This window comes from Patiria miniata, unplaced genomic scaffold, assembly GCF_015706575.1.
Source record: "Patiria miniata isolate m_02_andy unplaced genomic scaffold, ASM1570657v1 HiC_scaffold_18, whole genome shotgun sequence".
NCBI classification, from domain to species: Eukaryota; Metazoa; Echinodermata; class Asteroidea; order Valvatida; family Asterinidae; genus Patiria; species Patiria miniata.
The window spans coordinates 2,009,664-2,036,581 of NW_024037056.1; the positions used below are offsets into that span (position 1 = coordinate 2,009,664).

The following is a 26,918-nucleotide window of genomic DNA, read 5'->3' on the forward strand; positions in this document are numbered from 1 at the left end:
GGTCAGGGAACCAGACTACAAGAACAACATTTGTTTTTCTCCGTTTCTCTAGCATCTATGAACACAAACCTTTAAACAGGTCAGTGTAACAATATTTGCTATGAAATACTAAACCCCAAATCCATCCATTTCTGAAAATTACAGCAAAACCAAAGTTGTATATTGACTTTATTTAATCAAGCCCCATTTGTTCACCAGATGCATGAAAACAAAAAATCAATTTTCTTTCTTTTGAATTTTCATTTGTGTCTTGGTTCCTGACTCCTACAGGCTACACTCAGACAGCTGTCCTATGGATCAGGCTAACATCCTTTCCACTCTCTGGTTTTCATGGATGACGCCCGTCTTCTACAAATCCTGGAAGGGAACGCTGGAGAAGGAAGACCTTTTCAGCTGCTCACCGTACGACAGCGCAAAAAATAACTGCGACAGGTCAGAATCACCACAATTTGTTTTTCCTGATCTTTTGGATTAAAGATACAGTCCATCATTTGTAAATTGTGCATTTTGTTTGTTTGAAGCAACAAAAGTGCTCAAAATCTAAAGAAGGGTGCTGAACAACTAACCTGATGAAGTTTCAGCTCAGCTTCAGCTGTATATTCCGAGAAAAACCAGCACTCTAGGATCTCAATTCCAAATCAAAAGATGCTGAATCAATTGTTTTGAATTGCAGCTATACCCGATGTTGCGCACTGATCCGACGAATTATAGCAACCGCGCGCGCCTAGGTGTCGTGCCAATGCTTGTGCGCGCTGCGCCAAACAACAAAACGAACTACTAATTTAAATTTTCATACGGTGCTTCTTAAGGCGCACCGTTGGAAAGGCCTTCTTTCGTTGATTTCTTCAAAATGAGAGCTTGCCAGAAAGAATAATTTCACAGGGAGTTTAGTCCACTTACTATCTTTCAACCAGTATGTTTTTCAACAATAATTACGCCAGTTACTTTTTTGGATACCTGCAAATGATGGACTCCGGCTTTAAAAATAGGTTAGTCCAGAATATACCAAATATTCGAGTAGGCGATCACCAACCAAATATTTCAAAATCTTTTTACCAGTTCGAATATTTGAAGGCGTGTGGTCCATGGCCCGCTTAAGGGCCCCGGAAAATGTTTGGATTCTAGATGCTCTGTGGTGCAATCTGAGGCATTTCCTGGCCACTTTCCCCTGACTTTTTGAATGAAATGTGCTCGTATTTAGGGAGATGGGATGGGTCATCAAAGTTGATATATTACATCACAAACATCACATCAAAACTGTAGCTTGTCTCTCTTTCGAGATTTGCCCTCTTTAGCTTGATCCGTGATTTTGGTCGTCACTAAGAATCAGCTCAATTTGTATCTGCGTGCGAGCGAGCACGTGCTTGTGTGTTGCACAGCTGTAGCTGTCAACCGCTGTATATGAAGCGATCTCGCGCGGCAGCTTGTGCCGAAATGACAGAATGTACAATCTTTTGCCTTGGGTTACAGAACCAGATTTTAGCTTTGCTTGGTTTTGAGCAGCGGTGTTAATTATTTACATTGTCCATTTTTCCTTTTCCCTCTTCCTTTCCCCTTCTTTCTCCATTCTTCATTTTTTATTTTGCGGACAGCACCGCGATTTCGCCAACAAGACTGACTATTGGGGGTGTGTAAAAACAACGGTGTTGATATCATCGTTCATTTCTCGTGAATAAACATAATATTTCTCATCGATTCTAGTGAATTATTCATGAAACTGCTTTACCCGCCCACAGAAAAAAAATGTGAGATGGATTAATAGAGAACTCTAGTTAAAAAACAATTCTTTTTCAGGTTGGAGCATCTTTGGCAGAAGGAGTTGGAACGTCGCGGGCCAGAGAAGGCTTCCTTAGCTCGCGTTTATTTCTGGTTTCTTGCCAAGCGGAGTCTCCTCAGTTGTCTGTTCTCCTTCATTGCAATCTTTTCCAACTGCATCTCATCGGTGAGTAGGTTTCTCGGTTAATCAGAAGGCCAAAAATATAAAGGCAACCGACCATAAAAGCCATTATGAAGAGGGCATAACAAATCGTTAACTCCCTAGGCCTTTTTGCTAGGATGTAGCTTCAATCCTGCAGAATTCTCCCATTGGCCTCGTGGAAAAATAGCATATAGCCTCAATCCTGCAAATTCCTCCATTATTTCTTGAATATGGTCCGTGGAGGGGTGACCACTGCCTGAATCCTGCAAAATCCTGCGGCAGTGACTGTCAATATGTTGAGGCTCGGCCAGTGACATCCTGGAGCAGTATGGAGGATTTCAAGCATAATCCAGGCCTATATTTATGCATGGCTGAGCAAAAACAACACAAGGGGTGGCCCAAGACCTTGACGAAGTGCCTCCTACGAAATCAGTAACGCACTTTTGCCATGTAACCTCAATCCTCCAAATTCCTCCACTTTGGCAAAGAGGATTTTCAAGGATTCAGGGCGGTTAGGGTTAAAAGTAATATATATACAACATTTGCTTTTTGCTGTAATTTTGGGGGTTAGTATTTTGTGGCAAATGTTGTTACACTGACCTTTTTTTCAATTTTGTGTTCAAAGATGCTGGAAAAATTAAGGAAAAAAATGTTGTTCTTGTAGTCTGGTTCCCTGACCCTACTTCAGACGGAACAAGCAATTTATAGACATCAGGGGAAAAAGGACAGCACACATGGTGCCATGATTTCACAGGATGCTTGAGACTATATATAGCCGTTTCCGAATTACATGTACTAGGCCATGGCTTGAAAGTGGCCGCATAAACAAGTAATTCGGACATGGCTATTATTCACTTTCAGTCAAATACGGTATTTCATAATAATTTGATAATTTTTTTTTTTTATATTTGAAAATGTTGTATATCACCTTTAAAGGGAATATACAACATTTGCAAACATCGAAAAATAAAACTACCAAGTTTTTACGAAATACCTTACTAGGATGTTGGGAAATGACAGTCTCAAGCATCCTGTAAAATTATGGCACCTGGTGTCAAGTCGTTTTCAAGAAAATTGTATTTTTGTATGTATTTCCAACGGTGGTCGGCCGACCACCGTTGGAAAAACCTAACTATTTTTCAACTACTGCTCCAAATTTGCAATTTTTTTCAGTCCAAATTTTGTTTGCTATTGGTTACATGTTCATGAACGGGTGCAGGCCAGCTAGACTGGTTCCCTTACCTTACAATTTTCCGACATCTATAAATTGATTCATTTTATCTTTAGTGGAGTCAGGGAACCAGACTACTTAAACATTTTTGTTTTTCTTGGTTTTTCCAGCATTTTCGAACACAAAACTTCAAACATGTCAGTGTAACAATGTTTGATCTATTAAACCCTTCAAATAGTTCATTTCTGAAAATTACAGCAAATGCCAATGATGTACATTCCCTTTAAGTCGTAAAACAACCCCAAATCAAACCCTGTAAGCATCAAATACTAAATTATTTGAATTTATACAACGCCTGAATAAATCCCCGTCATCTGATTGGTGAATTGTAGATCACGTGACATATTATTATTCGGTATAATGCACGGTGCAACCATGCGTTATACCCATGCGTTATACCGTTTCACTTTGCGCTTGTTCCATGACGCGGTATTTGCGTGCAAAATGCATGCTGGTGTGCGCGTTCAGCGTAGCGCGTATTGTTCCAAAGAGCCAGCGCTACAGCGTTGGGTTCAAACATTTTCGTGAAGGGGTAGTTCAACATCCTTAAAATCAAAATAAATTGTAGTTTATAATTTACCAATCAAATGACGAGAATTTATTCAGGTGTTGTATAAAACAAATAACGAATGTTTTACGTTCGTGCGATGGAAAGAATAATTTCATTCGGTGACAGATTGAATGTTCTATTCCACTCGGCTTCGCCTCGTGGAATAGAACATTCAATCTGTCACCTCATGAAATTATTCTTACCATCGCACTCACAAACATTCGTTATTTGTATATTAATGGACAGCCCTAAATACTAGTTGAAATTTTAAAAGTAACGCGGTAGAAATTTCCAATTTCATCCTCCCATGCAGGCTGTGCTGGTCCGTCTCTTGTTGGAGTACTGCCAGCAGGAGACGGCCGACCTGGGCTACGGTCTGAAGCTGGCGGGGCTCATGGTCCTATGCCAAGTCGTGTTGGTCACGTTCATGGGTTATGGTTGGTACATGAACATACGGACCGGCGGTCGCGCCCGGGCGGCCACCGTCTGTTTAATCTATCACAAGACCATTCGGCTTCGGACCATGAAGGGTTTATCTATTGGCGAGGTGAGTGTCGTTTTTTTAAGGCCGAGTCAACTAAAAAAAGTTTCTCATTCAGGCTTTTTGAAATTAGAAAGAAAGGAGGCAGCCCTTTTTTTTCTCCAAGATGGCAGATTTTCCAAGATGGCCGAGGGATTCTTCCATTTTCTCAGGCATGCAACTTTTCCCGGATCAGCTGATTTCCTCTTTTTTCACTTCCAATGTGTGCCATTGAAAATAGAAAAACACTGTACAAAGTCTGGGAAAAAGTTGAATTTCCTCTTTTTTTGTGACTTCCCAGTTGCATGCCTGTTTTTTCAATTCTTTTACTGATTCGAAATTGTATCCTAAGGAGCCGTCCACCTTTCTACATAGTTCTACAGTTTTGTTGGAAACAAATAAAAATTATCGGCAAGCAAAGAATATTCAACAAAATTTGACAATTATTTTTTTTCGGATCAAGTCAGCCTAATAAAAATAATAATAATATCTATAACAATATTGCACTCGTCTTCGACTCGTATTTAAATTAATATTTTTATGGCTCGTGCAATATATTCTTGTATCCCCCTCAAAGCCATCCCAAATTATATAATTATATTGCAGTACCAGCATATTTTCCCAAGGTAACTCGCCCAAATTATGCACCTATTAAATTTCTAATAGTTCCTGTATAATTGAAACTGCTCATTGGTGATAGCCTTGATGCCAATTCGCGATAGGTTGGTCTCCACGCTTATGTTATCATTGTGACTTCGTATTCAGGGGGCAAGAATCAGACAATGAAATTTCAGGTTTTATTTCACACCCCCCCCCCCCCCAAAAAAAAAACCCATTAACAAACAAAAAATCCTTGGAGCCACAAATCATATCAGCATGAAAAGATGACATATTCTCCAAGAAAAGTAAGGGAGTAATTGCAGAATACCCCGCCACTCGGAAATACACCCCTAAAATCTCTGGCTACGAGGTTGGAATCACTGGAAAAGAAACAATCCAACTTCCATTGCCAGCTACGCGGATACTGAGTGGGGGTCTCCTTGAGAACGAAGCAACACAAAATAAATGGGGATTGCTGAAAAAATATCAAGTCCAAACCAACTATCTTGTTGCCGGCTACGCGGATACGGAGTGGGAGTGCAGTGGAGCATGACGCATAGTACATACAAGTAGCGCTGAGTAGGTTTATTGAGGGCAATCAACCGTGACTCCGTAGCTGGCTACGAGGTGCATAGATCGAGTGGCGGGGTATTCTGCAATTGTGCCAAAGTAAAATATATTTCTGGAAAAATGGGGGGAAAAAAAACACAAATTAAAAAGTCCACAGAGCTTTTCGAACTCCTAATAAGCAGCATTCTTACAACCCTTTTAAGATATGGCAACAAGACTGGCGTTATTTCACAGTTAATTTGTGCGATTCACAATGCAGTGCGCCATTAAGAGTTTGCCAGGGAGAGTTCATTTTTCCCAGTGCATTGTGGGAGATGGTCGACAAATTTCGCAGTGTGGGACATTTGAAATTGTCCTTGAGTAGTTTCGTAAGCGTATGATTCGAGTACATATTTGCCCTTTTTTTTTTGGGTCAATTTGGTAAAAGGCGGCAGAACGCTTTGCCTCAATCCATAACAAATTAGCTCAAGTTGTCTATACTGACACTCATTCAAATGGGCCATGTTTTGTCGACAGAGAACAGCAAAGAGAAATGGTCCCATGTAACTTTAATGTTAGAAGAATTGAATGCACAGTATTTTCTGCACAAACTTTTTGATCTCAAAATGATCACAAGTTTATGTTTGATGATGTTTGTCCCTTCATTTTTGATTCTTTTCCCTGCACAGATCGTCAATCTTTGTGCGAACGACGGCCAGCGTATGTTTGACATGCTGCTGTACCTGCCGCATGCCTTAGCTGGTCCCCCGCTAGCGGCCGTGGCGCTATTCTACACCGTTTACCTGATCGGACCGGCGGCTCTGTTGGGAACCGGTGTGTTCATTGTCTTCTACCCCCTACAGGTAGGGTATTTGTCTGAACTTCGTCGATGGCAACCCACTGAGTAATAATCTAATTCACACAGTGTACTTGGGTTGAAGGTTAAAGGTAGATTGGACCATTTGCCGCTATCCAAAAAGTAACCAACCAAATTATTGTTAAAAAATTTACTTGGTTTAAAGATAGCAATGGCACTAAACTCCCTGTGAAATTATTCCTTCTGGCATGCTGTCATTTTGAAGAAAACAATAAAAGAAGGCCATTTCCAAAGATGGGTCAAGTGACACATTTTTCCAAATTTTCCATTGTAGTTGGTTAGTAATTAGGCGAATCAGTGAATGGGTGCAAGCGTTGACACGACGCTACATGTCACATCACGTACATGTAGCTACAATCGGCTGAATGAGAATCATATCCGGAATGCTGATTTCGAGATTGCGTCACTAGAGGGGGCAGTTCAAAATACGACTCGGCAACTTTTGAATTGAAAATCGAAATCTTTGCGTATTACTGAATAAGAAATTGTATAATCATTTCAACTTTCGACCCAGATATGGCTCTTTTTAATTTAATTTTTTTGTTCTGTGCATATGAAGGGTTTGTTTTCCAAGATTGTTGCTCATTATCGCCAGCGATCCATAGAACTGACCGACCACCGAGTCCGATTGATGTCGGAAATCATCAACTGCATTAAGCTGATCAAGATGTACGCGTGGGAGGACTCCTTTGAAGCTAGCATCGGGGGTAAGAAGGCATGATGTCGGGGACGGAGATGGGAGGAGTCAGGGGTGGAGATGGGTGGAGTCAGGGATGGAGATGGGTGGAGTCAAGTGTGGAGATGGGTGGAGTCAAATGTAAAAATGGGTGGAGTCAAATGTGGAAATGGGTGGAGTCAAGAGTGGAGATGGGTGGAGTCAAGTGTGGAGATGGGTGGAGACAAGGGTGGAGATGGGCCAAGTCGAGGTTGGATATGGGTGGAGTCAAGGCGTGGGAGATGGGTGGAGTCAGGGGTGGAGATGGGTGGACTGACTCCACCCATCTATACCCCTGACTCCACCCATCTCCACCTGGACTCCACCTATATCCGCCTGACTCCACCCATCTCCACCTCTGACTTCACCTATTTCCACCTCTGACTTCACCCATTTCCATTCCTGACTCCACCCATCTCCACCCCTAAATCCACCCATCTCCCCTGGGTGGATATAGTTGGATCTAGGTGTAGTCGGGGTAGAGATAGGTGGACTTAGGGGTGAAGATGGGTGGAGTCAAGGGTGGAGATGTGTGGAGTAAGGAATGGAGATGGGTGAAGTCAGAGATTGAGATGGGTGGAGTTGGATGGATATAGGTGGAGTCGGGTCGGAGATGGGTGGAGTCGGGTGGAGATGGGTGGAGTCAGTGGTAGAGATGGGTGAGGTCAGGGGTGGACTTGGGGGTGAAGATGGGTGGAGTCAAGGGTGGAGATGTGTGGAGTCAGAAATGGAGATGGGTGAAGTCAGAGATGGAGATGGGTGGAGTCAGATGGATATAGGCGGAGCCAGCGGTGGAGATGGGTGGAGATGATTAGATGTGGGAATTGGCAGATTCGTGCTTTCAAGAGTAATAATACAATTTGAAAACCTTTTGGTTCAGATATTCGTCATAAGGAGCAGGGGTGGCTAGAGAAGGCCGGTTTCTTCCAGTCCGTTTGCCACTCGCTGACGACCTTTGTGCCTATCTTGTCAACCATCTTGACCCTGACATTGCACACGCTGCTTGGTTACAACATCACCGCAGCTCAGGTTAGCTTCAACTTGCATATTTTCAAACTACAACATTTATATATAATTTTTATGAACTGAGGACGATTAGGATCATTAGCTTCTCATGCATTTTGTTCCTTTCCAATAATATCACCACTCCAGATCCGAAGACAAATTTTCAAAACTTAAACTGTTGAAGTTTCAGCTCCTTGGATATTACACTTGTCGCAGTGGCAACTCCAGACTCAAATTTTTTTTTGGGGGGGGGGGGGGAATGGGGCAATTGGAGAGGGGGCAAGGAAATATTTTTTGTGGGGCAGTCAGAAATTGGTCTGGAAATAAGCCACCAGAGCAACTTGGGTGTGTGGTCGTTTTTATGAATGAGAAATGTATCAAACCGCATACATACTGAAATTTGTATCCTTGTGCAGGCATTTCTTTGTTCTCGTGTACTAAAGTTTTCGAGTTTGAAAGTACAGTTTCAAAATGCTCTTATTTTAACCAGAATTAATTTCATTGGCTGAAATTCGGAATTAATATCCCTTTTCTAAGACTCTTCCATTTGCGATGGATCAACCCACCTTGGAAATTCCTAGTTTTTGAGTAAAATCCATATATCTATTTCCTGATAACCTTGTGGAGACGTATTCATCTAGAAATTGCCCTGTGGAGACGTATACAATCTTTTGTTCCCTATTGTGTGCATGTCTCCATAGGGCACGGTGTATCAGATCAGAACGGTGTATATAGCAAATGTACAAAGACATTGGCTGCCAACTATCTGCGGCTGTATAAATGCATGCGTGCCGTGTTCTGTCTAAAGTAACAAGTTTATAATGCTTTCGTTGGGCCAAAATCTGTCCACATTTTATGAATCTTAACAGCGAAGAAAATAAACATAATTAATCTATTTGTTGATAAAGTCTTGGAAGAAAACTGGGGGGGGGGGGGGACTTGGGGGGGGGGGGCAAATGCCTAAACGGAGGATTTCGGAGGATACAGAAATGTTCCAAACAAACTATGAATAGTTAATGCGGTACCCGCTGCTATGTACATCAGATTCGAACCAGCCAACCGATCACATACATTTTAGCTCGGTGGTCGAGTGGTTAGACATCTGTACGAGAAAGCAGGAGGTCGTGGGTTCAAGTCCAACCCGAGTGATATTTTCCAACTTTCACTCTGGAGGTTACACACTGAGTATGCACTGTGTAAATGTCGGCGAAGGGCAAAACCTAATTTGAAAATGTTAAATGTCTATAAAAATTCTTGATTTCCTACAGGCGTTCTCCTACATTGCAGTATTGAACGCCATCCGCTTCATGATCATTGCGACTCCTTTGTCGATCAAAGCTTTGACGGAAACATTTGTGGCGTTTCCCAGAATAAAGGTGAGATATTTAGTAAAAAAAAAAGAAGCAAAAACTGTCTTACCAGACTGAAACCATAAACTGAAGAAAAAAAAATCCTTTTCTGCAACGATAGCTGATGAGGAATCAGGCAAGCTAGTAAAATATTTTTGAATTCGGATGTGAACCGCAGACCTCTGCGTTGCAGCTGAGGAGTAACCTGTGATGGACTAGCATCCCATCCAGGGGGAATAGAAATATTCTCCGTTGTTTCATGCCAAGGAAACCGGAGATAAACGCCGGTCTGACGAGCCATATTGGCTCGTGACAAACTTGACTTTACCAACTATCTTTGCTCAAGCGATCTATGGTTAGAGTTGTGCTTGTGAAAGTCAGAAATAAGTTTACCAAATGCATGACCAAAACAATTCTCAAGTAATAATAATGACAGGTTCTTATACAGCACTTTTAACTAACATCGAAGCGCGTGCATTATTATTACCCCTTATCATTGGACCAATGAAACATTCCAAAGACAATCTCAGCTCCCTGGGGAGTATGCAGCTCCATGCTGCCGTTTCGGCCCAAGGCAGCTAGAATCAATCACAATAACCATCTCTGCCTTCACAGGTACCCATTCACTCCTGGGTGGAGAGAAGCAATGAGTGACAAAGTGCCTTGCTCAAGGGTACACGCACAATCACCCCAGGCTGGACTCGAACCCACAACCTGCAGAATTACCCGCAGACCACGAATTCAATGCCCCAGACCGCGCAGCCACAGCAATTTGTCAATTTGTTTTTCTTCACTGCAGTCGCTCCTCTTAATGGACGAGTTGGAAGAATTCCAAGACAAACCGGAAGACCCTAAGTTGGCACTCAGCCTGAAGGGTACCACTTTCGCCTGGGATAAAGAGGAACCCACCGGCACCCCTGATGCACCCAAGGAGGGCACGGAAGACCCCCCGGGGGGTAGCCAAGGGGGCCAAGAGACTGTTAATACAGGGGGCGGCGATCGGGCGAGCAAACGACGCGAGACCGAGCCGCTGGTAGACCGAGAGGCTGCTATCATGGAGACCTTGTTTGATATCAACTTGGATGTGCAAAAGGTAGTTAGTGCTGTCTGAGGACTTGCGAAACAAACACTCACAAGTTTGCCCATGATAAGACCAAAAAATGAAATTGTTTTTTCGTCCTCACCCGACCAACTCAAATATCTGGAAATTTCAGGTCGCCTTTTTGGTTTTTTTAGTTTGAAATGCCATAATTTGGCATTTTTTTACAAAGCATACATATCTAAATGGTACAGTTCAAACTTACCGTATTTTGTAGGGATGGTTTAATGGAGGTCGAGACATGGGGCATTTGGTGGAATGTACTCACTGCATACATCATATGTGACCTGTTCTGTCAAAATCAGACTTTTCTGGGCATAAGGTCGAACATGATATTTTTACATATTGTTAACATATGTTGTTTTTTTTTCCTTTTAATAGGTGGTTTAATTTTTGAAACCGGTCATTCCTGGGCAGAGTTATGCTATTTTGAAGTTCATTGTGTCGAAAAGTAGAAAACGGAGAAAATGGCCACGAACGTCACAAAACAGTTATTTCTTTAACTGATATTCCTTATCAAAACCATCAAAAATAGTATATGTAGAGTTCAAGTTAGGGGTTCAAACTTTTATAATATATTTTAGACATGTTCAGGATTACAAATATGCAAAAATTTGAAAATCGATAAAAATCACCCCACAGCGTTTTTGGCCCTATCTCAATTTCATTCTCTGCCCAGAAGCATCTGCTTTTGACAGAACAGGTCACATATCTTCAATGTATGCACTGTACGGTCATTATATCGCACGCTTGTACATGTACACAGCCTACTGGGTTGGCGCGTGCAGCACACTTAGCTTTAACGTTTCGTTATGTTGGTAGAGGGGAACTGGTAACCGAATGGAATCCTTGACAAATATTGGTCGAAATTGCTGCATATCATCTTGGCCTGCCCGTCATAAACGACGTTGTTCCTTGTTTTGTTTCGGCAGGGCCAACTTTTGGGTATCTGCGGTAGTATAGGTAGTGGTAAGAGCTCCCTCTTGCAGTCCGTCCTGAGTCGCATGATCCTTATGGACGGCCGCGTGGCCGTAGACGGCTCCTTCGCCTACGTCTCCCAGCAGGCCTGCATCATGAACGTGACGCTGAGGGAGAACGTCCTCATGGGGGCGGAGTTTCAGAAGGGGCTGTACGACCGAGCCGTCCGTGTCTGTGCCTTGCGGGACGACCTGGATGTGTTGGCGGACGGAGACGAAACCGAGGTGAGAGCCGGTCGGGTTTGAATGGATTGACCAATCACAGTCATGCGGATTTCAAAATTATGCAATGACAGCCCAGGAGTTGGACTATTCAATACTTAAATTATTACTATTATTATTAATTATTATTTCTGATAATGAAACAAGGATTCCTCAAAAGCGCCCTAGGCACTGTAGCTCGCAAGCCTGAAGAAACCTGTAGAGAGAAGACAGTGAGAAGAAATTACAGTTTTAGAGGTGGGAGGAAAACCTCAGAAGAATATTCTGGGGAAACCCACAGAATCAGGCAGGGACTGAAAACCCAATCCACATGTTGGCCCAGGCACATGGTCTTATCCACAATTGTTTTTTTCCCAAACTCAAACTTTTTTCCCAGATCGGAGAGCAGGGCATTAATATTAGCGGTGGCCAGAAGCAACGGGTCAGCCTAGCGAGGGCGGTATACTCCGACAAAGACATCTATCTCTTGGACGATCCACTGTCGGCCGTGGACGCGCATGTCGGCAAGCATATCTTCTCGCAGTGCATCGAGGGCGCCCTCAACGGCAAGACGATCTTATTTGTGACCCATCAACTTCAGGTAGGAAATTGGATCTTGTACTGGGAATAAATTATTTGGTAAAAAAAAGAAACTATTCCCAATTATTTAAAAATAATAATAAAAAAATTGGATATAAAATATCTGATAAAAGTTATTATTACCTAAATTGCGTGGCTATAATTCAACACACATTTCTTGTTTCTGAAAAGTCAAACCAAAAATTGGAAAAAATGTGGCAGTTTTCTATTTCTACTACTAAAATTTGTCAATTATTGATTTTTTAAAAATCATTCCATACAGACTTTGCAACTCAATCAACCATTTTTGAAGAAAAGAAATTTCCGCAAGTTTTTGAATGATAATTTCCAAATTACACTCGGTGAGTTTGATCTCTCCGTTTCTCACACAGTTGCAATTTGCTGATCTATAGAATTCAGGAATTTTGATTGGGTCATGATATGATATTTGCATAAAGTAACACCCCCCCCCCCCTCCCGAGCGGTATGAGTTGTCCACGCGGAACTATCAACATTTCCCGCCGAAGGCAAAACGGTCTCCAAAAAGCCTAGTATTTCCCTTCAGAACCTCAAATTTCTGTAGCCGATTCTTATAATCTGCTTATTTTCTGGTTCCGCCCCGCCCAGTATCTGAAGCGTTGCGATCGCATCATTCTGATGAAAGACGGGCGTATCGTGGAAGACGGTACTCACCGCGAGCTGATGGACAACGGCAATGAGTACTGCAACCTCATCAAGACGTTTCACAACGAGGACACGGACGAGGATATCGAAGAAGGAAGCGGGAGCGATGTCTCAAGTAGCATGGTCAACGTCGGCGATACCGGCTCAGAGGAAAACCCAGACGCGACCAGAGCTGATACGGAGGAACTTACAGACTCCGGCAAGCCATTACAAGACATCGACAATCAAGGAAATAGAGATATTTCCATTGATGCCGACATTGTCGAAAGCACTCCTCAAGCTGACCGAAGCTCGTCGCCAAATAGCAACCACGATGACGTAGAGAAAACCGGCGATGATACCTCCATCCCGAGAATTGTCATCTCAGAGTCTGACGACGCCAACCAGAGCTTTGCGGAAACTGAACTAGACAATCACCCCTTGGAAGTGAACGTTGACAAAACCGATGATCTCGAAGACATCGAAGACGATACTAAACATCTCAACGAGGCAACCGCAAGCTTCCCTAGCGACCACGAGGACGCGGTTGCTAAGGAGGAGACGGCTAACGCTGACAGCGATTACGACGACGAGGAGACGGAGTTCAGCGAGGACGACAAGTTTGTCAGTGCCGAAACGACGCCCGTCAAGAACAAACTGGCCCTTCGACTGGACTTCCTTCGAGTCCTCTCGGCGGACTCGGGGAGCTTGGGCGGGGGCGTTGAGTCTGAGGAGACGATATTCTACAGTGGTAAGTTGAGATACATTTATAAGTTGACAAGGATTTTCCATATCCACAATTTGCCACAGTCTTAATTATCTTCACCAGTAGTCATTTTGAAAAAGAAGTTAACAGAGAAAAAAAAAATTAACACCCTGCAAAATTGGGACTGCAAATATTATTCCAAATTTTGCAGGGTGTTAATAATTAATTTGCTTTCCAAATTTTGCAGGGTGTTAATTTTTTTTTTTCGCGAGAACATTTTTTTTTCTCTAGAAAATATCTTCAAATTGGTTTCAAAGTACTGTTTTTATTTTAAAATAATATTCATACGTAATTTCAGGAGGTCCTTGCTACAGTTACACGGGCATTACAATATTCAATAAAATTGTTCATATTTTGTTTTGTATATATATATATAGAGCCATCAACGCATAAATGACCAACAAAAAAACAAAAACTGAAAACTTTGGAAGGCACTGACTAAACATGTAGATGTACATCTTTCAAAATTAAATCCTTCATTTACTTGTGCAAATTAACAAACATACTTTTTTGTAATTAACACTTTCAATTGAAAGAAGTTAATTCAAGTTATGATTTCAGTAGAAGTAAGATAAAGTAAGCATTTTTCTCACACTGTGAGTATCAACTTTAAAGCACAGAACAGCGGTCTGGTTTCCGTAGCCTTGTCTTCCGCAGTGCTACTCAGTCAAAAGCATGAGTGACAATACCTCATAGGAAATGTGTATTCATTCGAATGTCTCTGACTGTCAGTTTCAATTCATAGAACAGCGGTCTAGTTTTCCTTAGCCTTGCCATCAGCCGTTCTGCCTAGGAAGAGCGATGTAACCCCACCAAGTTCAAACAGCAGGAAGAAGAACTTGGTGGGAATGAAACTGGAAAAGAGAATAAGACAAAAAACATCGGTTGTTCAGTCTCAAACTTCATAGTGCCCTTACATAGGGTGCGTTCATTTAGCTCACCTGGTCGACACGGGTAAAGGCAGACAGGTCAGCCATGACAGCCGGGCTAATCGAACGCTCAACTGCGGGCCATCACGATCCTCACATCATGTCTATAGTCCTGGCCGTAGCAACTGACAAAACACCGTTTCCGATTGGGTCTTAGTTTGAGATTTCTCAAAAAAAGTTGGGCTGAAATTATTGCCTCAAAAGTTGCAATAAACTCAATACATGATTACCTTTAGACTTCAAATAAAGTACATGTAAACGCTTAAGCCCACTTGAGATTTCCGCTGTCCGCCCGCCATATTTGTCACTTTCTGGGAATGAACAACGCATGCGTGTGACGTATTTCCACCAGTGACTCTGCTGCACAAGCAGGGTCTGTGATGGCTGACCCGGGTGAGACCTGAGAATGACGTCAGAGCTAATCGAACGGCACGGGGCTGACCCGTGTCGACCCGGATGAGCTACTCGAACGCCCCCATAGTTAACCCATCCCGTAATGCGTTGCAACAGGAAACTAAACCCAGTTGTAATTTTTCTGTTCAGACTTTTGCATTCAACATAGTGGCTAGATAGAGATTTTGTGGAAGACCAACTTTGAATTCAGGCATCAATGTTTTTATTTTTTCATTTCTAAGGTACATTTGTACCTTCAAACAGAAACTTCTGGTGCCAGATTGAAATAAGCATGCCCACTCACTTCTTGAACAAGTAGAATATGAAGGATAGCCTGGCGGGTGTATATACAGAAACGTTCATGCGGATGGCTTCAACGATTTGCCGTGCCACTTCTTGAGGTGGTAGAACACTCGCAGTCCTGTGAAATATAGAAGTAAAGTTGCTGTTAGTGTTACGGACCTTGTTGACAGATTCATGAGGGCTACAAGTATGCAGAATCCTTGTTGACAGATATATACAAGGGCTATGCCGAATATACTAAAAATTCAACAACTGAAGATCCCAATAGCACGTTTTTGATTTAAATATTGGCAAAATGTGAGCAGCCGCAAAAAGATTGATGCAAAATGCCCACAATGTTAATATAATAGTATAAGTTTTCATTTTTATTAGTGTTGGGATTTAAATCCGGATTTTGATTTTGGAAACCGGATGTTCGAAACCAAAGAAAAAAAAAATATTTAAGCCTTGCATTTTTTTAGGACACAGGCTAAAACAACTGGAACATCCCCCAATTTGCTCCATGGTCTGTGATGTAACTGCAATACTTCATTCACTTGCTAGTGGTCTTCTTGGTACAATGTTAGAGAGTTTCCACTGAATTTTTTTTTCTCAACATTTCAGCTCTATAGAGTGTTTTTGTTAAGGCCCAGTGGTCATTGAATCATGCAAACTATGACATATATGACCAATCATTGGGAGGGCATTTCATGCGGCACCTCACTTGTCACGTTTTGTTGGCATGACTGTGAGCTGCATGGGACTTCCAGTGAAATCAGATATCCGTTATTTGGTTTGAAATAAAATTAGGGTAACCGGATATTGAAATCTCTGATTTCTCCCAACACTAATGTTTGTTATTGTTGATCAATGTGCCACTAATACTGAGCTCTTTGTCAGATTTTGTTGAAGTACAGGCACACACAAAAACAACCAAATTTTAACTCCTAGTTCAGTTGTAGAAAAGGAGGTTTTTCACTTAAATTCTCACCCACAGTTTAGGCGTCCAACTGTCATGTCCGTGGCCATGAAGTCCAGAAATGCCACAGTTGTTTGGACTCCTGTCTTTTTTTCAAAGGCTAGGTCGGCCTGGAGCGCCTGGTGCAGACCCAGCGCTGCACTCTTACTGGCGATATAGGCACCCAGGCTGATGGGTACCATGTTGACTGAGCCACTCAGCACGGTGACAATATGACCATGATTCTTGGCCTTCATTGACGGCAGGAAAGCTTTCAGAAGCTGTTAAAATGAGCAAATCGATTTAGTTCCGATATTCTTCTTAAAAATGTTTCAGGTTATGTCATTTTAGAGGCTGATTAGTTTTTCGATGTCAAACATTTGAAACTCTGAACCGATCCATTAAAGGGCCATATAATGTAATATTTTTAATGCAATCCTTGAAAATGCACCTTTGTGTCCCATTTTACCTTATTTTCAATTTTCGTTTTGCCATTTTCAAGGGTATTTTGGTGTTTTTTGGTTTTTATGCTAATGCAAATTTCCATATTCATGAGCAAAAGTGTGATGTCATTTCGGGAAAAATCCCAGTGTTACAGCTATTTCAGCTCCAAAAGTTGCCAGAATTTTGGATATTTTGCTGTTGTTAATTTCTTAGAATTGTGTCAGTACATGGCAGTAAACCCAATGAGCAAACTTTTCTCAAAAATGTTTTCAATGAACAAATTTTTAGGTTCACAATTTGAACAGAAAACTCCTTAACTGAACAGTGTCTTCCTAAATGACATCACACCAACAGCGCCCTCAGTTGTCCGGAAAAGCATGGACAATTTGAAATGTTTAAAGAAGTGCACTTTTTAATAAAATTAAATGAAAAAAAAGAATGTCAAATGGTTTTCATACATTTAAGAGGGGCAGAAAGTTGCACAAAATATGTTCCTAAGAAAAATTCATCGCATGGACCCTTGAAGAGATTGTTTATCGACAAAAATGACAATCTTACCCAAAAGTGAGCTGTAGCATTGGTGGCCATCATCTTCTGGATGAGTTGATCAGGAAGTTCCCACACCGGTCGCGACTGACCGATCGCCGCGTTATTCACCAACATCGTCACCTCCCCGACCTCACCTTTGACCTTTTCCGCTGCGGCGTACACGTCCTCCAGTTTGCTGATGTCGACGGTGTACGCACGCGCATCGCCGCCGTTGTCGCGTATCATACGCACTGTGTCCTCGTTTCCTTGCTGATTGACGTCCCACGTCACGACGGTAGCCTTGAGCTCAGCCAGTTGGACGGCCAAGCTGCGGCCCAGCCCGGCACCACCCCCTGTCACAAGAACCACCTCCCCTGAAATGTCTTTCAAGTTTCGCAAGGACGTCGGCACGAAGAAATCACGGCAATTTTTGAAGAAAGACTCGATGCAGTACCAAAACGGGAGAAAAAGAAATCCAAGTAGTTGTTTTAAAACCTCCATGATTGCTGCCGGTACTTTAAATTTGTAGAAATTTAATTATAATAAAAACCAATGCCCAAACTTTGTAGATCGACTACACCAGATAGAATGAACAACAAATCTGTGCAGCTAGCTGGTATTTTTCAACATCAATTTGTTCTTTAGTTTAAAAATATCTATTTGTGTGTCTTTCTTTTATGCTGACTATTTTCGTTGAACTTCTATGTTCAACTTTAACAGGTCTTATCTGACAACCTTTGTACATTGTACGTGTGTTATCTTTCTGAACTTTTCCATTGATATTTCCCAATTTATTTGCTCTTTTTTTTTTTTTTTTGGTGGCCATCAAAGTTCAAAGACCGGCCACTTCTGACTTCAATCTAAAAATATAAATTCATTGGACAAAGGTCACTCAGTATAATTTCATATTTCCCATATTTACATTTTCATATCGGCCATGTGCAAGACACTCCAATAAGTGTAGGACAAGAGTGGCAACTCTACATTCAGATTTCCGAACGTTGCATTCCCTGTTCTTTCCAACAAATTCATTTTTTTTCTACTAATGAATTTTTAACTTGTAAGTTTTATTCCAACCACAAAACCTCATTTTCCTTTTTTGGACATCTGCAACGAAGCCTCTGACTTAAAAGGTTCAAAACATAATTTTAATGTTTATTTACCAAAAGAAACATTAAAGCAATGCTAAAGAACGTTAGCTAGCTGTCTGGTTCCCTCAGCTGACAATTCCCCGTCTATAAATTGGTCTGTTTCATTTGAAGTATTGCCATTTTCAAGGGTATTTTGGTGTTTTTTGGTTTTTATGCTAATGCAAATTTCCATATTCATGAGCAAAAGTGTGATGTCATTTCGGGAAAAATCCCAGTGTTACAGCTATTTCAGCTCCAAAAGTTGCCAGAATTTTGGATATTTTGCTGTTGTTAATTTCTTAGAATTGTGTCAGTACATGGCAGTAAACCCAATGAGCAAACTTTTCTCAAAAATGTTTTCAATGAACAAATTTTTAGGTTCACAATTTGAACAGAAAACTCCTTAACTGAACAGTGTCTTCCTAAATGACATCACACCAACAGCGCCCTCAGTTGTCCGGAAAAGCATGGACAATTTGAAATGTTTAAAGAAGTGCACTTTTTAATAAAATTAAATGAAAAAAAAGAATGTCAAATGGTTTTCATACATTTAAGAGGGGCAGAAAGTTGCACAAAATATGTTCCTAAGAAAAATTCATCGCATGGACCCTTGAAGAGATTGTTTATCGACAAAAATGACAATCTTACCCAAAAGTGAGCTGTAGCATTGGTGGCCATCATCTTCTGGATGAGTTGATCAGGAAGTTCCCACACCGGTCGCGACTGACCGATCGCCGCGTTATTCACCAACATCGTCACCTCCCCGACCTCACCTTTGACCTTTTCCGCTGCGGCGTACACGTCCTCCAGTTTGCTGATGTCGACCGTGTACGCACGCGCATCGCCGCCGTTGTCGCGTATCATACGCACTGTGTCCTCGTTTCCTTGCTGATTGACGTCCCACGTCACGACGGTAGCCTTGAGCTCAGCCAGTTGGACGGCCAAGCTGCGGCCCAGCCCGGCACCACCCCCTGTCACAAGAACCACCTCCCCTGAAATGTCTTTCAAGTTTCGCAAGGACGTCGGCACGAAGAAATCACGGCAATTTTTGAAGAAAGACTCGATGCAGTACCAAAACGGGAGAAAAAGAAATCCAAGTAGTTGTTTTAAAACCTCCATGATTGCTGCCGGTACTTTAAATTTGTAGAAATTTAATTATAATAAAAACCAATGCCCAAACTTTGTAGATCGACTACACCAGATAGAATGAACAACAAATCTGTGCAGCTAGCTGGTATTTTTCAACATCAATTTGTTCTTTAGTTTAAAAATATCTATTTGTGTGTCTTTCTTTTATGCTGACTATTTTCGTTGAACTTCTATGTTCAACTTTAACAGGTCTTATCTGACAACCTTTGTACATTGTACGTGTGTTATCTTTCTGAACTTTTCCATTGATATTTCCCAATTTATTTGCTCTTTTTTTTTTTTTTTTGGTGGCCATCAAAGTTCAAAGACCGGCCACTTCTGACTTCAATCTAAAAATATAAATTCATTGGACAAAGGTCACTCAGTATAATTTCATATTTCCCATATTTACATTTTCATATCGGCCATGTGCAAGACACTCCAATAAGTGTAGGACAAGAGTGGCAACTCTACATTCAGATTTCCGAACGTTGCATTCCCTGTTCTTTCCAACAAATTCATTTTTTTTCTACTAATGAATTTTTAACTTGTAAGTTTTATTCCAACCACAAAACCTCATTTTCCTTTTTTGGACATCTGCAACGAAGCCTCTGACTTAAAAGGTTCAAAACATAATTTTAATGTTTATTTACCAAAAGAAACATTAAAGCAATGCTAAAGAACGTTAGCTAGCTGTCTGGTTCCCTCAGCTGACAATTCCCCGTCTATAAATTGGTCTGTTTCATTTGAAGTAGGGTCGGGGAACCAGACTACAAGGATAACATTTTTTTCATGATTATTCTAGCATCTATGAACACAAAACTTTAAACAGGTCAGTGTAACAATATTTGGTATATAATACTACCGGTAACCCCCAAATCCATCCATTTCTTGAAATTACAGCAAAAGCCAGATCTCGGCCATCCAGTGATGAAAAATTATGAAACTCAGTGCATGCATAGAACAACTTAATATGAACATACCCAAGAAATTGCATGGTTTTGAATTATCGGCTAATTAATTATTCATATGTATGAATGGTAAATGTGCTCTGTGTACACGACGTATGGGTGGGGAAATTCAGTTTTCACAGAGCATTGCGTCGGAATTTTTTTTGCTGTGCAGCAAAAGATGCGCAAGACTGCGCAAGACTTGAGGCTAAAAAGTCATAACAGCTTTGGTTGCAAAAATAATAAATTTGCGGATTCCCCCCCCCCCATGGCCCTTTTAGGGTTAAGTGAAATCTTTCTTTTTTTAAAACTGAAATCTGTCTCTTTTCTTTAAATGCTCCCATAGCTTCCTAGTGATTGATTCAATAAATTTGTTTCCGTATATGATTTGATCTGATTTGATTTGATTTTCTTGGCAGGCAAGTTAATGGAGGAGGAGGAGTCAGGTGACCGGGGAATCACCATGGGAACCATCAACAGTTACGTCCAATCAGCAGGCGGGTTGCTGGTGACAGTCGCGGTGTTCGTGTGCTACGCTGTGTCGGTCGGCTTTGCCGTCTTCGCCAACTGGTGGCTGAGTTATTGGCTGAACGCCGGTAGTGGGGTGAGTAAAAAAAACCAAAACTTTAAACAAAAAAAGCAGCAGAAATCCGCTCCGTTCACAGGTACCCCCTCACCGGCAAAGAAAGCACAGTTGGGGGTGACCGACCGACGACATCTTGGGGCAAGTTCGCGCAAGGACTATAGTTAACCATTGGTCGACTAACGCTTGCCCGAACTCTGTCTAGTCGACGATGGTTAACTACGCTAGTCGACTATTTGGAACCAACCTACTGGGGTTGGTTGCTTCGCTGGTAACCATAGCCGTGCGCGTTCATAACGTACAGCAGGGAGCCAGGATCCAGACGTTTTGCGATGACATTTTGACCAGCGTTCGACTAGAGACGTTCGCACTTTGCTATAGTGCGCAGGCGTAAGGTACGTCACAAATCAACCACTAGTCGACTAATGGTCCTTGCCCGAACTTGGCCTTGCCTGACTCCAATTTTGCCACTACGCGCGGCCGTACCATGTACCACTGCATATACATAGTACAAATTCCCTTGTGTACGTGCGTCATGCACAAGGAACGGTACGTGTCAACCGGCTAAATGTCCCGCCCATGGGACGTCGTTGCTAGGTAAAAGGGCGCCCTCTTTTGTTGGCGCACGGAGCCCATAGACAAGCATGAAAAAGGGCTAGGGTTAAGAATGCATCGTGAATTAATGAAAATGTTGACGTTGGTTCGCAGAATACAACGATCACCGTGGACAATGTGACGACGATCAGTGAAAGCATCACAGACAACCCACGACTGCACGTCTATCAACTCGTCTATGGCTTATCGGCAGTCGGGTCCCTTGCGGTGATAGCATTCCGCTGCTTCGTTTACGCCAAGGTAAGTCTAGGAACAAGACCAACGTTACCTTTCCCCTACAGAGTGTGGTCACTCGACCTCGTTCCCATGATGTTGAGCTGTACGCTCCCACCACTACCTGGTTGCTTTGTTTAGCCAAGGTAAGTCTCGGGACAAGACCAATGTTAGCTTACCCCTACAGAGTGTGGTCACTCAACCATGTTCCCATGATGTTGAGCAGTATGCTCCCACCACTATCTGCTCTCTCGCCCTTATATCGGATTTTTTGCCAAAATTTGAAGGGGTGGTCAATTTTTTTTTATGGGGCTGTGCAATCTTTGCTTACCACTATGGCGACGCTAACTTTCCAGTACCTTGGTCACAAGGGTCAGTACGAGCCCTCTGTTGGGAAAACCCTTAATGTTTCACTGCCATTGAATACTCGTGCACAGAATTTGTTTTTGTTTCAACGGATTGAACGGTTTATGGTACCGTCAGCAAATATTTCTTGTCAATTTTTTTCAGATGACCCTCAGAGCTTCTTCCAACCTCCACAAGAAAGTCTTCAAGAAAGTTGTCCTGAGCCCCATGAGTTTCTTCGATACCACCCCTCTGGGTAGAATTCTGAATCGTTTCTCCAAAGACTTAGATGAACGTAAGTAGCTTGTCTTATTTTCTTGGTCATAAAATTATGTGTAGAGCCTGTATCGAATTCTTGTTTCCCTATTACACTAAAGATGCATTCTCTGTTTTGGCGCTTGTCTTCGACCAATCAGATTGTCTGCATAGACTTTGTGTGTGGCATGTCCATACACACTGAATATTCATGATGCTTGATCTACGAGGTCATTTATGTGGAGCTTGTTAGCCAATAGAAGAGCGTGTTACATGAGGATTGGTACAATTTTGTTAAAGGCTTCAAAAATGTGCGACCATTGTGTACATATGAGAGCGAAATGTCGAGCATTTTTTTCTGGAGAAAACATGACCACCAGAGAATTTCCATTCCGAGCCTCTTCAACGGTAGAGATGTTTTTGTTGGAGCTCTGTGATCAAATGGTTACGGTGTTCGACTCAAGTGCCATGGTGGGGCACATGGTGCTTGTGTTCTTGGGCAAGACACTTTACTGCACTTTTCACAAGATGAATTTGTGTCGGGGTGATGTAAATCAATATTAGGTATTTGCCCTTCACACTTGCCTACAATTGCCTCTCTCCACCCAGGAGTATAATTGGGTACACCGGAGATAAAGACCAGATTGCATTGTTCTCGAGCTGCTGCAGAAAACTGGTCTCGTGGCCTGATAAACAGGGGTAATAATTGTGAAACACTTGGAGACCTTTGCTATAAGTGCTATAATAAACACAACATTGATGTTTTTAATATTTATGGAAAAGAAGCTTGCCTATGTGCTTGTGCCCCCCCCCCCCACAAATTAAACCCCAGTTTATACTCCAGTATAAATGACACAAACAAATGAAAGTTTTTATTTTTTTTCTCTTGCAGTGGACGTCACCCTTCCGTTCACCATCAATCCTTTCGTCAACAACAGTTTGTTGATCCTCTTCAGTCTGCTGACGGTCACCTTCGTCTTTCCCCATCTCCTCATCGGGCTGGTCATCATCTTCCTCATCTTCTTCCTCCTGAATTTCTTCTTCCGGCACGGCGTCCGGGAGCTCAAGAAGTTTGACAACCTGGCGCGCTCGCCGTGGTTCTCGCACATCACGACCACGGTCCAGAGCCTGCCCACCATCCACGCATACGGGAAACAGCGCGAGTTTATACAGAGGTAGGGACAGGTGTCATCCAATCCACTGTGGAAAGAATTTCATTCATGGATATCAATATTTTTCCCTGCAGTGACCTATCAGCCATCAGAAAGCGATAACTTGTCCTAAAAATTGAAATGTAGCTGGGAAACTATTATAACTATAACTATAAACTATAACTTACAACATTTATAATGCGCTTTCCACCATGTTTCAAAGCGCACAGTTGTTTCTTGTACAATTATCAATTTACTGATCAAAGGCTTGTGAAAAAAGAAAGCTCTTAAGTACTGTCTTAAACGAGTCCAATGAATCAGTTTCATGGATGTGGATGGGAAGAGAGTTCCAGAGTTTCGGGGCTAGCACAGAGAAGGCACGGTCGCCATAGCGGGTTTTGGTTTTAGGTCCAGGCAGTAACTGAAGATGGGCTGTAGAATGCGATCGGAGGTGGCGGGATGTAGATGAAATGGCTGTGGACCGGGTAGATACGAGCTTCTGGAGGTATGATGGGGCAAGGTTGTGGATAATTTTGAAAACAAGGAGAAGTGTTTTGAAGATGATGCGTTCGTGAACCGGAAGCCAATGAAGAGACCGAAGGACTGGTGTAATGTGGTCATGTTTCTTAGTCCGAGTAACCATTCTGGCAGCGGAGTTTTGAATGCGTTGTAATGGAGCGATGTTTGACTTGGGCAAACCGGACAACAGGCTGTTACAATAATCAATGTGAGATGTAAATATTGAAGCTTTTACTGAGAAAACACTTAGAATTTTTCAGACCATTCTCTTAGGGTTTGTACACGGGGTGTCAAGTGATGTCCAGGTGTGGAACTCTTTCTTCCGCTGTTTATATCTCTATAGAGGGCGCTAATTTTACTTAGCAATGACATCTCAACTGTTTCCGCGATACCCTTGCAAAAAAAAGTTTTTCCCGACCCGAGCTTTCATGGCTTTTTAGCCTCGAGTCTTGCGAATCTGTGGATACCAAGAAAATAAAGTTCCGACCATGGGTTGCCGCGCAGCAAAACTAAATTTCCCCACATATGTTGCTTTACACAAAGCAGAATTACCATTGCTGCATATGAATAATTAGCGATAATTCCAAAACCCTTTAACCTCTTGTCATGAAATTTCTTGGGCATGTTCATATTAAGTTGTTCTCTGCATGCACCGAGTTTCATAATTTTTCGTCACTCGATGGCCGAGATCTGAGGGTGGGGATGGAGGGGGGAATACGCAGGGGAACTACTGTTGAAATGACTCTTGCGAATCAGTATTTGTGGCATTTGGCTGTGTGTCAGTTGGCTGGAAAAGTTTGCCTTTTGCGAAAATCAAATTTTTCGGCAAAAATAATCCCGGCACAAAGTGGTTTAAGAGATTGAAGTTTTTCAGACGGTTACAGGTGCCAAAAATAGAAGATTTTTTTTGGAATTCTTTGTCATTTTAGATTCCATGTCCAGTTGGACGACAGCACCAACGTACTGATCCTCTTCTATTTAACCAATCGTTGGCTGGCGATCCGCTTCGACTTCATCACGATTCTCTTGACGGGCGCCACAGCTTTGCTGGTGGTCCTGACCCATGGGTCAATCCCAGCAGCCACCGCGGGCCTCGCCATCAGCTACGCAAATCAGCTGATCGGCATATCGCAGTACACGGTGCGCCTGGCGGCCGAACTCAACGCTAGATTTACCTCGGTTGAAAGGATTAACTATTACATTGAGGTAAGGAAACCCCTTTTCGGGCTTAATCACATCATTTGTGAATATCTGAGGCCAAATGGGGATTAATAATTATTTAAGGCAGAGTACATCATGTTTTTTTTTTGTTTTTTTTCATATGAAGCAACAAAAGTGCTCAAAATCTAAAGAACGGTGCTTAACAACTAACCTGATGAAGTTTTAGCTTAGTGAATGCTGTATATTCTGAGAAAACAATATTCTAGGGTCTTGCTTTCGATTCAAAAGTTGCTGAGTCATGTTTTGAATTGTGCCCGAAATCAGCATCCGGAATCCGTTCGCATTCAGCCGATTGCAGCTACACAATGTCACGCACTGAGCCGACCAATGAAAGCAACCGCGCGTGTATGCGCGTTATGTCGACGCTTGCGCGCACCCATTCACGGATTCACCAAATTACAAACCAACTACTAACAGAAATTTCCAAAATAAGGGGTCGAAATGACCTTCTTTTATTAAGGGAATAAATGTGTGCTCCAGAGGTTTTTATCACTCGTTTAATACCGCTTAGAGTCTGGGTGCTGATAATTACCCGAGCCGGAGGCGAGGGTAATTATCAGCACCCAGACTCTAAGCGGTATTAAACAGAGTGATAAATACCGACCGAGCACGTATTTATTCCCATTCATAAATACCTTATCCATAAAAAAATATCAAATAATTCGTTCAAAAAATCCCGATTTTGTTCAACAAGTTCACTTCATGCTTTTTGAAACATCCCTCTAGCAAAATAATGGAGTGTTCAGCTGGCGAGTAAGATGTAAACAACCCTTTTATGGAGGGTGACGCGCGCGTAGCATGTTCTGCGCGATGTCACGCAGAACGCACCTGGGGCGTTGCGTTTTGAATTTAGAACTATAAAACTCTGACTCGCTTGTAGTGTTGCGCACGCCTACGTGAGGATTGTGAACGTTCAACCAATGAAGCGGTAAGAGGGACTGGATTTTTAGGAGTCCACATTTTATTGTGACACTGGAAAAGTGTTTAAGACCAGCTAGCCATGTCTTTATCATCCGTTTAAGACCGGCCACGTGACGGGCTCTCGACCAATAGGAATAGCTAAACTGTCTGAGGTATTTATGAATGTTTCTTCAAAATGACAGCATGCCGGAAAAAACAATTTCACAGGGAGTTTAGTTGACCATCTTTAAACTTTAACTGACCTAGTCTAGTCTGGGACTTGCTTTTAAGTTTTGATTTTGATTTTCCTGTGGTGTTTTTTTTTGGTCACAGAATTTACAGCAAGAAGCACCGCGGACGATAAAAAGCACCAAGCCTCCGTCCTCCTGGCCCTCGGAAGGCAGGATCACGGTCAGGAATCTCAAGATGCGGTACCGGCAGAATCTTCCCCTGGTCTTACGAGGCCTGAGCTTTGAGATCAGGCCCAGAGAGAAAGTCGGCATCGTTGGACGGACCGGGTCCGGTGAGTGGATCGGCAACGTGCCCCGATCACAGGAACACAGATCAGCACTTTGTTGTGGCAAACATTGAATAATTTTGAAGTTTGTGTATTATTAATCAGATGAATTTGCGACGGGGTGATGTAAATGATAATCAATCTTAGGTTTTGCCCTTTGATAATATATATATACAGGCTGAGTCGGAATGATCTGGACCCAAATTAAAGAAAATATTAAAAAATATGAAGCAATTATCGAAACAAGTGCAAATGAGA

At 42.2% G+C, this 26,918-nt stretch overlaps 1 protein-coding gene across 2 annotated transcripts in view; it reads left to right on the forward strand.

The window, feature by feature from the left end:
* The window catches only part of LOC119724162 (multidrug resistance-associated protein 5-like), a 35,309-nt gene that overhangs the window by 2,283 nt on the left and 6,108 nt on the right, over positions 1–26,918 (forward strand). For both annotated transcript variants that reach the window (XM_038195092.1, XM_038195093.1), the window contains exons 3-19: positions 271–432; positions 1,795–1,942; positions 4,013–4,246; positions 6,058–6,231; positions 6,805–6,952; positions 7,841–7,989; positions 9,234–9,341; positions 10,114–10,407; positions 11,346–11,615; positions 11,989–12,192; positions 12,798–13,584; positions 20,761–20,945; positions 21,633–21,779; positions 22,263–22,392; positions 23,245–23,527; positions 24,952–25,228; positions 26,477–26,666. In XM_038195092.1, the coding sequence (XP_038051020.1) occupies positions 271–432; positions 1,795–1,942; positions 4,013–4,246; positions 6,058–6,231; positions 6,805–6,952; positions 7,841–7,989; positions 9,234–9,341; positions 10,114–10,407; positions 11,346–11,615; positions 11,989–12,192; positions 12,798–13,584; positions 20,761–20,945; positions 21,633–21,779; positions 22,263–22,392; positions 23,245–23,527; positions 24,952–25,228; positions 26,477–26,666 (3,890 nt within the window). The remainder of the gene's footprint in view (positions 1–270; positions 433–1,794; positions 1,943–4,012; positions 4,247–6,057; positions 6,232–6,804; positions 6,953–7,840; positions 7,990–9,233; positions 9,342–10,113; positions 10,408–11,345; positions 11,616–11,988; positions 12,193–12,797; positions 13,585–20,760; positions 20,946–21,632; positions 21,780–22,262; positions 22,393–23,244; positions 23,528–24,951; positions 25,229–26,476; positions 26,667–26,918) is intronic.